This window comes from Rhinopithecus bieti, unplaced genomic scaffold, assembly GCF_001698545.2.
Source record: "Rhinopithecus bieti isolate Rb0 unplaced genomic scaffold, ASM169854v2 scaffold_27006, whole genome shotgun sequence".
NCBI lineage: Eukaryota > Metazoa > Chordata > Mammalia > Primates > Cercopithecidae > Rhinopithecus > Rhinopithecus bieti.
The window spans coordinates 3,569,116-3,582,097 of record NW_016813373.1 but is presented as its reverse complement, the minus strand read 5'-3'; the positions used below and the strand labels follow the sequence as shown (position 1 = coordinate 3,582,097).

Genomic DNA, 12,982 nt, shown 5'->3' with positions numbered 1-12,982 from the left:
GCTAGTTTTTGTATTTTTAGTAGAGACGGGGTTTCACCGTGTTAGCGAGGATGGTCTCGATCTCCTGACCTCGTGATCCGCCCGTCTTGGCCTCCCAAAGTGCTGGGATTACAGGCTTGAGCCACCACGCCCGGCCAAAGCCTCTTTTTTATACATTTTCTCTATTTCTAAAAAGCTTATCTTGTTTATATGTAAAATAAAAGGTAACTGCCTATATTTAAATAAATAAAAAGTATAAAATTTATTAATTCAAACATAATAAAATTATTACCTTTATTCAGTATTGTGTAAAATTTTTCTGTGTCATCTAAATGGTTTCTGAAACAGATTTGAATTGTGGCTTCAGAATTTTGTAATTTTTTTTTTCTTTTAAGCCCACCTCAGACCTCAGGTGCAAGTTAATGGTAATTAATTTTGAATTAAGCATAATCATTGCATTATGACACAACAGTCTTATTAGTGGTTCATGCATGGCCCATTTTACTTAGTCATTTCAATAATGTAATAAGCACCACCTTGTGGATGCACAGACCCAGACACAGCCCATACCCCAGCAGAATGAAGCACCTGCCGTACTTCTGCTGAAGCCAAGTAGTGCAGAGCTTCGGCTGCAGCTCCAGGGATCTTGGCATCCCCACAGTTCACTTTCCTGAACAAGTGAACAAGTAGTAGATAATCTTCCAGGTGTTGTATCCACTGATGTTTATTATGGTTGGACTAGTGTTGGAAGTGGAGATGTCCATAAGATGGTGGTGAGCATGAGATGGAACCCATACTACAGGAACACAAAACAGTCCATGGAAACTCTTATCATGTATACCTTCAAAGAGGACTTCTATGGGGAAATCCTCAATATGGCCATTGTTGGCTACCCCAGACCAGAAGAGAATTTTTGACTCTTTAAGTCAGTTATTTCAGTAATTCAGGGTGATACTGAGGAAACTAAGAAATGACTAGATGTACCAGAACATTTGAAACTCAAGACAATTCCTTCCAAGTTCCTAAAAGCAAAATATTGAATGGCCACTGATGAAAAATCATCTTATGTATTCATTCACTGTTTTCTAGTATTTCACTGCTTATGATTGTCTAGTCTCATCTTGGTTATATTTTAAAAATCAAATATTTTCCTACATCTGTGAATTAAGTAGTACAGTGTAGTTACCATATTGTACTTCAGCTGTTAAATTAAATCCATTATGTCATAACACTAAAAAGACTCATTTAAAGATGAAGGTTTAAAGTAACATAATATGTTGATTTAAATGTACCACTAGAAAAGCATGTCTTACAATAGAAATGACATGTATATAAATACGGATAAAAAGACAACTCACTAGTTTGAGATAAAAACTATTATTTTCATGGTAAAGTACCAGCATGTATGTGCTTGTATAGCATATATATAAACAGAGAAGGCTTAATGCATTTATAATGCAAATACAAATGCATTAAATAGAAGTTTTGATAGTGTATTACAGACCTACGAGGAAAAATCCAGACTTTGTATTTTTGATATTTTGTGCATCAATATATTGTTACAAATGTGAAAACTGTGAAATTTCTTTAGTCATTTCCTTTCAGTCACATCATTGTACCATCTTCATTTTTGTCTAGAGTTGGTTCAATTCTAAGTGGTCTAGACTCCACCTATCATTTTTTTTTTTATTGGTAAAGACAGTAAAATAAGTGTTTTTTGAATCTATAGGTTTCATTTTTGTGTTAGATAGCATTTCTTCTTTTTAAGAGTAGATATTATTATTGTTCTTTAATTTTTTCTTGACTTTGGTTCTTTTTTCCTTTTTAAGAAAAAGCAAAACAGGAGACTTCATCTTTAGATTTCCTCAAGATTTAAGTGAATTTACTATTCATTTATACATACCAGTTTCTTAAAGAACACAAGATGCTTATTTTCCCCCAGTGAAACTAAGAGCTAATTAAACTATGAAATAGTTAGAAAATTATTTATTTTAAATGTAATTATCTGTTCCAGGGCAAATCTAAACTGGTGTAGACACATATATGCACAGTGTAATTTAATGCTAATCTAAGGAGTGCTTATAGCTTGAGGGAAAGGCATAAGTAAACATTAGTTAAATAATCTATGTGGTATGGATTTTTCCTCCTACTAACTGGATGATTTTGGTCTACTTGCATCTTTTTGTTTATATTGGCAAAATGTTGAAGTCTTTGGAAAATTAGGAAATTAACATTACAGATTGCTTTGGGCCCCCTCACAGAGTATATTGCATCATTGTTCACTTTAGCAACAGATTTGGTGATGATAGAGGGATGAAGTAGAAGTATATAGAGGTAATTTTGAAGATAATTCTTATAAATCATTTTTTTCTTATCTACATAAATTAGAATTGATTTTAATAATACAAAATATATAGAAAAATGTCTGAAGCTGTTGGAGAAGAGGGAAGCATATGTAATTCAGTTGGATTGTGTTTTACTTTTGGTATATGAATTTATGGCAAAAAATGACATTCGTGGCTTTTCATTTCTTTATCAAAATTTTAAGTTAGAAATTCTATACATGAAAGAAGACTCAATTTTCAGTGGCTTTATGAAGCAAAGTTAAAACAAACATGGAAAAGTAAAACATTTGTGTCTTATTTGCCACTAATTATCTTCTCTTTAAGTGGGTGAAAGTTCTTTGATATTTTATTGTTACCTTTGCATCTTGTTAAATAACCATTGGTTTTGAGAATCAGGTAGTGTGTTGTTTAGGCGTTATTTAATTGTGTACATTTTCCAAAGTTTTATCTTGATTATAAGAAGTTACAGTAGTAAGTTATAGTGGTATCATTGTGATTCGTCTGAATGTTTTCAGGCCTTGAAATTTTACTAAGTGATTTTTTTTTTTAATTTAACAGTTGTTTAATGAAAAATCACATTTGTGTTTCCATAGATAGTGGAGTTGGAGCAGGGATTGATTCATATTATGAATATCTATTGAAAGCCTATGTCTTGCTTGGAGATGACAGTTTTCTGGAAAGATTTAACACAGTAAGTTGATACAATTTTATATTAATTTTATAATCAATTTCATTTGAGTCCAGATTTTGATAGAAACTCCATTACCTAAATGACATTGTAAAAATAATTTTTAAAATGTGTACTGGTTTTGTGTCAGTATTTGATGATGTTGGACAGGGACAGCCTAAAAAGTGACATACCTTCCAAAAAATTAGTTGATAAAGTAGTTTTATTTTCACCTTTTATCAGAAACTTTGCAGATCTGCCAATAAGAGATGTAATAGATTTGAATTTTACCTAATCTTGTTTTGTACAAGGGTAAGAATTGATGAAATATGTTACTAGTTAGCTTTTTCCTTTGGATTCCAATTCTTTTTGAAATCTTGGAAGTTTGGCTTAGTTTGATTACACCAAGGATACAGGACTTTGAAAACTTGGAGAAACTAGTGAGTATTCATTTCAAAAGGAAGTCTTAAGACTGGCTCAGAACCACAGGCATGTTTTTTGGGAAAAGTGGGAGGATTGTTGAACCCAATTGAATCACCTTTTTAACTGAAGCAAACCGAAATGAATATAGCAAACTCATCAGTTATATCACTATATTCTTTTAAAAATAATCTGCCATTTCTTTGTTCACCTATCAGTTCATCCATGTTATATGTATGGGACAGTATGACATGGTGATTAAAAGTATGGGAGATGTACTGGTTTAAATTCTGATTGTACCACCTACGGGTTTTGTGACTTTGGGCAAGTAACTAATATTATTTGCCTCTGTTTCTCATCTACAGAATGGGAGTACTGGTACTAATTTATAGGGTTATCGGGAGGATTGAGTTTATGCATTCAAAGTGATTAGAGCAGTGCCTTTAACCTATGGCCAATTCTCAATAATAGTGATTAAATAATAGGTAAATTTGCAAAAATATTAGTAAAAGTTTTAATAAGTCATTAATTGATTACTTTATAAAATTATCACATAGATTGTGTATTAGATTATAACAAGAATTTCTTGAGGTAAATGGGGACAAATAACTATTTTTGTTGGCTTGTTATTACAACTCAACCTGTTGTCAAAGCTGAGAAATATCTAGGAGAAGGAGACAAAAGAAGGGAAAAAGAGTTTTTTAAGACCATAAAAAGCTGAGATAGCAAACCGTAAGAGTGGCAGCAGTGATTAGCTGCATTAGTTTAGATAGTAGTGAGCGCCAAAATATTGTTAGCCGAGAAGGGATCAGATTTCCAAGATACAGAAAAAAACAAATTCTGTAATATAGAAGCTGGTAGCCATATTCCAAGGGGACCTGCGGGCATACTAACCATGGCCTAACGCCACAGGACATGGAGATGTTCAGTTCCGTTTTTCCTCAGAAGGTCCCATATTACATATAGTCTTTAATAGTCTGCATGTGAGTTAGAGGACATAAAGGAGTACATATATATTTTAGAAAGATTTCCACCTAAAATAACTTAAATATTTATATAAATTGGTAATTATTTAGTGAGTTTATATATAAATTCTAGTTTAATTTCTTCACAGTGCTGTTTAATGTATTTAGAGTAGTACCTCTTTTTTCATCTAACTTTCATGAACACATATTGTGATCTTTTAGCACTATGATGCCATAATGAGGTACATTAGCCAGCCACCTCTTCTACTTGATGTGCATATCCACAAACCAATGCTGAATGCTCGGACTTGGATGGATGCTTTGCTTGCCTTCTTCCCAGGCTTGCAGGTATAAAGAATTCTGCTTTCTTAATATGAACATAAGATGATGATGTTAATTAGGTGCATTTTTGATCTTTAAAACTGAACTACAAAATATAGTTGCAGTTCAGAATTGTATTTGTATACATTTTTCTGTTTATGTAATGATTAGAGATAAAATCAGCTCATATTTTATTAGGTAATTTTCTTGTTGTTGATTTCTAGGTGTTAAAGGGGGATATTAGACCTGCTATTGAAACTCATGAAATGTTATATCAGGTGATTAAAAAACACAATTTTCTACCAGAGGTAAGCAAATAATTTTTGGAATAATCTTACACACACATACACAAACACACACACACACATGTACACATACACACTGTAAGTTGCTAATTTAAAGATAGAAAATGGCATCTTCAAGGCTTGTTGGTTCTTTTTTTTTTTCCTATTAAATAGTTTATTTTTGGTTTGTACAGTATTATATATGTTTTTGCTTTTCTTTGTGTGTTAAGAGAAGTCTGATTTAGGGTAATGCTGACATTTTTTAAATTTCATGTAAAAAACTCCCATCTTAGTGCTTCTCAACTCTTCCTAACTTATGCCATTGTAATATTCTCTCATTCTGACTCTTATATGTACCTACCAGCTAGGGAGATATTGTGACTTTTTATTTTCTAAAGCTTGTCTTATGAAACTGTATACATTAGATACACTTCTGTTGTTCACACATGTGCCCTGGAAATGCAGAGAATGCCATCTCTTCCTCATGCTGATTGAGAATTATTCTTCCTGGTTTTTATACATTATATTAGTAATAAATATTCTTGCTAGCTTGATATGACAAGATTTTAATAGCATACTTTTTGGCTTTCCAGAAATGTACCATTAAAAATTTCCAAATGTGTGTATGGCCTTGTTCTATCCCTGCTTATTGACTACCCTCTGTGAGATATCTAAGCATTCCACCAACTTAGAAGGGTTCCTAAAGTGTTTGTTTTGGAAAGTATAGTTTTATTAGCCTTCAGGTGAGTAGGACTGTGCATTGCAGAAAATTCATATCCATACAGAATAAACTGAGGTTTCAATTAATACATCTATCACAAATGAAGTTTTTATTTAGTTCCCATAAAAGGTTTTGTTTGCTTTTATTTTATGTTCTTTTAAAACCGATTGATTATGTTATTGAATAAATTTCAAATAGACTAATTTTATTTATCTTTAAATAATGCCCTGTCTTATTCCATAAAGGATTTGAGGCTGTTACAAAAGAAAATAAGCTAAAATATGAAATATGTATGCTTGCACATTGCTAAGAGAGATTTTAAGTATTCTTACCACAAAAAAGATAGGTATGTGAGATAATGCATATGTTAATTAGCTTGATTTAGCCATTTCATAGTGTATACATATATCGAAACACCATGTCATGTGTACCATAAATATATGTCACTTTTATTTGTCAATTTAAACAATTTAAAAATAAATATGAGAACTAGAGAAGTAATAAGGGGAAAAGTAGAAGGATAAAAGAAAACACAATTATGTTGACCACCAGGACCCATGTAGTGGCATTACTGAGTTTCATTACTGAGTTTTTCTGAGTTTTCTAATAGCCAGAATGATCATTTAAAAAATAATCCATTTAATTGGTAAAAATAGCAGCCTTTGCAAAATGAATTAAGCAATGAAAATTGATGTTTTATTCATGAAAATGTCATGATTGCTATTTTAATTGCTTTTACCCATTTATATATATTCTGCATATTCTAGAACTACTTGTTTAATCACTTTTTTTATGCCTTTTGTATGTTGTTTTGTTCAGGCATTTACCACAGATTTCAGAGTACACTGGGCTCAACATCCTTTAAGGCCAGAATTTGCAGAAAGTACCTACTTCTTATATAAAGTAAGAAAAGATACCCCACTTTACTGTTTAGCCCCCATTCCCTGTTGGATCTCTCACTCTTTTATAATAGTAAATGGATTTTCAGAGTCCCCTTTTAATATTGTAATGATTGGATATATCATAGTTCTTATTCATCTAGTCCATAGAATTATTGAATGATGCCAGAATTGACATGTAAGGTTTTTTTCTTTAAAAAATATTATGTGAACATTTCTTTAAAGATAAATTTTATGTTCTAGAGCTGCTTTCTAAAGCATGTCTCTTGCCTTTCTTCAGTCAGGCAGCCTTTCTGAGCATTAGGAATTTAATCTAAAAACTAAGGTTATGTAGTTAAATTTTATAATTGTGTATATAAGAAATTCTGTAAAGCAGATTCATAGCTTTTTTTCAGAACTCAGTTCTATATAATGTGCTCCAGTGCCTGATACAGTGCCTGGCACCTAGTAGGTACTCAATAAATATTTGATAAATGAATGGATATGTGGTAATATATAAGCTATATATATATACACATATATTCTCCTTTTTAATAGGCTACAGGAGATCCTTACTACCTTGAAGTAGGGAAGACACTTATTGAAAATTTAAATAAATATGCTAGAGTGCCTTGCGGATTTGCTGCCATGAAGGATGTTCGTACTGGAAGTCATGAGGACAGGTAAAACAATTGCTAACACCCCCTTTCCTCAGGGTCTCTCTGAAACAACACAAAATGCAACTACCATTTAGGATTCAAATAAGTTTAATTCTTGTACAAAGGATAGAGACCTTTGTTCTTTGTGTTTACTTTTTTAAACTCTGTTGAATAGACTAATTTTAGTATGTTTGAAACGTTTGTATTTTTGTCATAGTGCCTGGCATATAGTAGGTGCTCAAATGATTTCTGAATAAATGAATCAATGATTGTTAAATATCAGAACCTTGGTATTAGGTCTATCTAAAATGTTGCTTTTTTTCTTCTTTGATAATAGTTTCCTTTTATATTACATAAAACATTAGAAATTACCAAGATGAGGAATGATCTGGAATATGATTCCTGTTCAGCCAAGAATTCCTCAAAAGCTGTGTGTACTCTTACACGGTTGCTGACTTGCAGGGGTAGGAAAGACCAGTGGTAGTTTCTGTTTTGTTAGACACTGGATAGATGTAGATGGTATAAAGTATTCAAGCTATGAAAAGTGCTCCATTTGAAATTCACAATTCTGCTTATTCTAAGATCACTTATATGGTTATCACATCTCTAAATGAACGCTGAAGCTTGTTTGTTCATTTGGTTAGCAAATGTTCATTCCAGAAATACTTCCTGAGGCCCCTTACGTGCCAGGGCTCTTACTAGTTTTTGAGGATTAAAGATATGAAGATATGTCCTTTCTGTCTTTGAATCACTGAAGGCAGGCCAATAAGTAGACTTTTAAAACATTGTGTATGTGTTATGAAACATATTAAAGGGGCATGAAGCACAGGTTGGGATGTGATAGTCAGTGAAGGATTCCTGAAGGATCCTATGTCCTGAAGGATAAACAAGAATTAGAAGAAGAAAAATGTCAAAGAAGTTCCAGGCAGTGAGACTGAAGACATGAGAAACACAGCACTCATCATCTACCCACAGAGTTGTTTCTTAGTTCTTCACTTAGTATTCGGATAATGGTTAATTAGGCTTAGAATCTCCATCCCTGCTAATGAGCAATGGTTAGGTTCTGGAAGCAGGCATACAAATAATAGCAAAAAATAAAAGCAGATACCTTGTGTATTTGCCTATAATATTTATTGATTGTTTCCTGCACTCCAGACAGTCTTCTAAGCATTTTATGTGTTTAACTAACTTGATCCTTACAACAGCTTTCTGAAGTGTACTATTATAGTCTTCATTTTAAAGGTGAAGAAACCAAGGGAAAGAGAAGTTAGGAAACTTGCCTAAGGTCACACAATTAGTAAGATTAAGTCAGAATTCTAATCTAGGCAGATTGGCTCTTGACAGTGATGTTACACTGGCAATTCATTAAAGAACAATAAGCACCTACTATATGCCAGTCCCTGCACTTAAGTGTGGGGTAGAAGGATAAAATAGAACTAGTCCCTGCACTCCCATGACTTGCAGTTAGTGAATAGGATAGGTGTGTAAAAAGAAATAATCACAACCATGTGATATGTTCTAAAATACAAAAGCAGTAACAGATTGAAGAATTACAGAGGAAGACATGATTTACTGTTTAGAGTTCCATTTTTCAAAGTGTAATATCCTTCTTTTTTTCCCCCACCAGATACTCCTTTTATGACATTGTTTCTGGACCTCTTACACACTGACATTGCCCCATTCTGATTGCATTCCAGTACATACAATAACTCTTAAAATATCTTGTCCAGAATTAACCATATACTCAAGATGTGTCTGGCACAACAGCCCCGTAACTGTCTGGATTCAGGCAAAGGGTCACTAATTTTCTATGAGGCTGATGAGTTTCCACCCTCTATCCAGTTGAGGACCACTGCTTCATTGACTCACTGTTCCTCGGGATGGTTGTGCCTTTCAGATGTATTTAGCCAAACAAAAGGTTGAGAACTACCATTCTTCCTCATATTGTGTTATTAGATGTGCTTTAGATTTTTTAGGAGCTTTATTATGTTCAGCTCACAGTGAGCTTGTGATCAACTAGTTTCACATACTTAACTGTATAGTCTGCTGATAAATGAGTGTTCCCCACCCTGCCGTTGAACAGCCAAGTTTTATACTTAACTCAGCAAAATTTCTTTTTTTTGTTTTATTTCTAGATTTTGGTCTAGGGGTTGAATCTCATTAGCTAAACTACCAGTTTTCAATGATCTATAGTTTAGATAAGCATGCCTTACATTTTTTTCATCCAAATTGTTGGGAAGAATTTTGGTTGGACCACAGCCAGTGCCCCGTGGCATTGCACTTGAGGGCTTTCAGTTACAGGCTCTTTGCATGCAGTGATTCATTACCCTATAGGTCTAAGCACTATACTGTCCTCCAGGATACCGTCATCTACACAGACACAGACACACACACACACTTTTCACAATGGAAATATCTGTATTTTCCTAATAATGGATAATTACCAAAAAGAATGTAAATGGCAAAAGTAATAGGAAGATATTTGCTAAGACACTCTCCCCTAACTGCGTAAGATTACTACTGTTAGCAATTTTATAAAGGCTTCCAGACATTTTTAATGCCTGTGTATTTTTATTTATGTATGTGTTTATGATTTTAAAATATAAAATAGATCATATGATCTGATACTTGCTAGCTTTGCCCAATTCATACTGTAGTTATCTTACCATGCCTTGTTCTTTTCTAAATGTTTATAAATTGTCTATTCTAGTATTTGCCAATTATCAATATCCTGCTCATCTGTCTACAGTTCTCAAGATAGCATTTGCTCACGTAATAACTGTCGGTCCATCAGAAAAGGTTAAATTATGATAAGTGTATTGCAGGTAAACAGGAAAGTGTTTTATATTGTCTAAAAGATTAATATCCAAAATGGCTAAACATGTTTTGAAACAGTACAGGTGAGTTTTTGTTCCAAAATAAAAAATCATATATATGTGGGAAAAATGATAGCTGTAGTTTCAATCTCATATGTATGCCAGGTGCTATGCTAAATAATTGACATTTAATATCTCAGTCTTCACACCAATGTCATGAGTGTATTGTTATATTCCTTTTACAGAAGAATAAACTCAAGCTCATAGTCCTTATATCCCCATGGTGACAGAACTAATTAGTGGAAGGTCTTTCTATTTCCAAAGCCCATGTTCTTTACCTCTTTGTTCTGCTGCCTCTCCAGCTCATTCTTTAATCATGCTGTTTAAACTTGCATTTAATTTAGTAAACATTTATCGAGTGCCTACTATGTGCCAGTAATTGTGCTTGGCCAAAGGTCTGAAATTGTGCAACTTGTCCAGTAAACTAGAAGTTGTTTATTACTGCCAAAACGTATGATGCTTTGGGGAGTAGTAAATTAAATTTGGTGTTACTATGACTCCATCTACCAGCCATGCTCTTTTCCTGACAGTTTTAATTTAAACTTTTCTTAAAGTGTTGTTAAAACATTGTAACATTAAATCACTTGTGAAAACACATATAGTTTTACTCTCTTTATTTCTCCACATTCCCTTTAACAGGTAAATAAATATTTAGAATGTTACAATCGTAGCCCATGTGACTTTGCATTGTACTTTTTTCATATAACTTTTTTTTTTCTTTTTTTGAGTTGGAGTCTTGCTCTGTCGCCCAGGCTGGAGTGCAGTGACACAATCTCGGCTCACTGCAAGCTCCATCTCCTGGGTTCAAGCAATTCTCCTGCTGCAGCCTCCTGAGCAGCTGGTATTACAGGTACCTGGCACCACACCTGGCTAATTTTTACATTTTTGGTAGAGACGGGGTTTCACCATGTTGGCCAGGAAATTACATGCAAGTAATTTCTTTATCTTTATAGCCTTCTTTTTAAATCACTTAAATAGCTACATAATAGATTCCATCAAATTTATATGACTTTTTCCAGCTCTTTAATTTAGTTGAAGATTCTTATATGATTCTCACTAGTAAAATTTATCAGTTCCCTCCCTGCTGTTGATTCACTATAGAAGAAATGGAGAACTTTCCCTTATTGAAAGGCCTATAGAAAAATCTTGTCTGCATTATTCACAGGATTCAGTGTATCAGTGTGGTAGACAATTCCTCTGGTCTTTTTCATTAACATGGAATATACTTGGAGTCAAGGTTATTCTGCCCCTGGTAGATTGATACATTCTATAGTTCTTTGAACACCTAAGTTGGTATAGACAGGATTATTAACCTTGACTATGGCTTTCATATAGTTGGCATTTAAATTATTTTTATCTACTTATATTTATTTGTGACTTTTTATTTTAGAATGGATTCTTTCTTCTTGGCCGAAATGTTTAAATATCTTTACCTGTTATTTGCTGATAAAGAAGACATTATTTTTGACATAGAAGATTACATCTTTACAACAGAAGCTCATCTGTTACCTCTTTGGCTCTCTACTACAAATCAAAGCATCTCTAAGAAGAACACAGTGAGTTTTTAAATTAAATGTCTTATTCTCTTTTTATTTCTATATGTTTTATTTTTCCAAGTGAAAAGTAATCCATGCCTAAAATTCAATAAATATATGTATGGTAAGAAGAAACTAAATATATACATTTTCTTATTTTGTTTTTATTGCATCCTGTATACACTTATGTATTTCATTAGCTGTTTGCTTTTAAAAATGATGTTAAGTAGGCTGGGCACGGTGGTTCAGGCCTGTAATCCCAGCACTTTGGGAGGCCAAGGTAGGTGGATCACGAGGTCAGGAGATCAAGACCATCCTGGCTAACACAGTGAAACCCCATCTCTACTAAATATACAAAAAATTAGCCGGGCATGGTGGCAGGCACCTTGTAGTCCCAGCTACTTGGGAGGCTGAGGCAGGAGAGTGGCATGAACCCGGGAGATGGAGCTTGCAGTGAGTGGAGATTGTGCCACTGCACTCCAGCCTGAACGACAGAGTGAGACTCCGTCTCAAAAAAAAAAAAAATTATGTAAAATAATTATTTCTGTTTACATAAAATGTTTTTATATTGTAGACCTCGGAATATACAGAACTGGATGACAGTAACTTTGATTGGACTTGTCCAAATACTCAGATCCTCTTCCCTAATGACCCATTGTATGCTCAAAGTATTCGTGAGCCCTTGAAAAATGTGGTGGATAAGAGCTGTCCTAGAGGCATCATCAGAGTGTAAGATGTATTATTTTATATTTTCTGATATCAAAGTTGTTTCTTAGTAAATGACAGAGAACTTAGGGAGCATGTATCAACAGCCAAGAAGACATTAATGTAGGCCGAAAATGTTGAGATATGTAGCTATCACTGGTTAAAATAAAAATTATTAGTAAGATAGTAAAGCTTATTTTGCAGTAGTATCTTTTTTATTATTATGGAAACTTTCAATATTTTATGAGCTAAAGTAATAATAGTGGGCAGCATGTAACAGTTTTTAACTTCTGTAACTCATTTTTCATGGAATAGTTTCATCGAATATTTTCTGGCTGGGCATGATAGCTCACGCCTGTAATCTCAGGACTTTGGGAGACCGAGGCGGGCGGATCACCTGAGGTCAGGAGTTCGAGACCAGCCTGGCCAACATGGTGAAACTGTCTCTACTGAAAATACAAAAAATTAGCTAGGCATGGTGGCAGGCACCTGTAATCCCAGCTACTCAGGAAGCTGAGGCAGGAGAATCACTTGAACCTGGGAGGTGGAGGTTGCAGTGAACCAAGATCACAACATTGTACTCCAGCCTAGGTGACAAGAGTGAAACTCCATCTCAAAAAAATAGAA

General features: G+C 33.8%; 1 protein-coding gene and 1 pseudogene across 1 annotated transcript in view; both read left to right on the top strand.

Moving 5' to 3' along the window:
- The window catches only part of EDEM3 (ER degradation enhancing alpha-mannosidase like protein 3), a 68,469-nt gene that overhangs the window by 34,299 nt on the left and 21,188 nt on the right, over positions 1-12,982 (top strand). The window contains exons 9-15 of the mRNA XM_017848050.1: positions 2,918-3,015; positions 4,599-4,724; positions 4,922-5,005; positions 6,522-6,605; positions 7,139-7,263; positions 11,506-11,671; positions 12,225-12,379. Coding sequence (XP_017703539.1) covers positions 2,918-3,015; positions 4,599-4,724; positions 4,922-5,005; positions 6,522-6,605; positions 7,139-7,263; positions 11,506-11,671; positions 12,225-12,379 — 838 coding nt within the window. The remainder of the gene's footprint in view (positions 1-2,917; positions 3,016-4,598; positions 4,725-4,921; positions 5,006-6,521; positions 6,606-7,138; positions 7,264-11,505; positions 11,672-12,224; positions 12,380-12,982) is intronic.
- Positions 559-1,030, top strand: LOC108512741 (riboflavin kinase pseudogene; annotated as a pseudogene).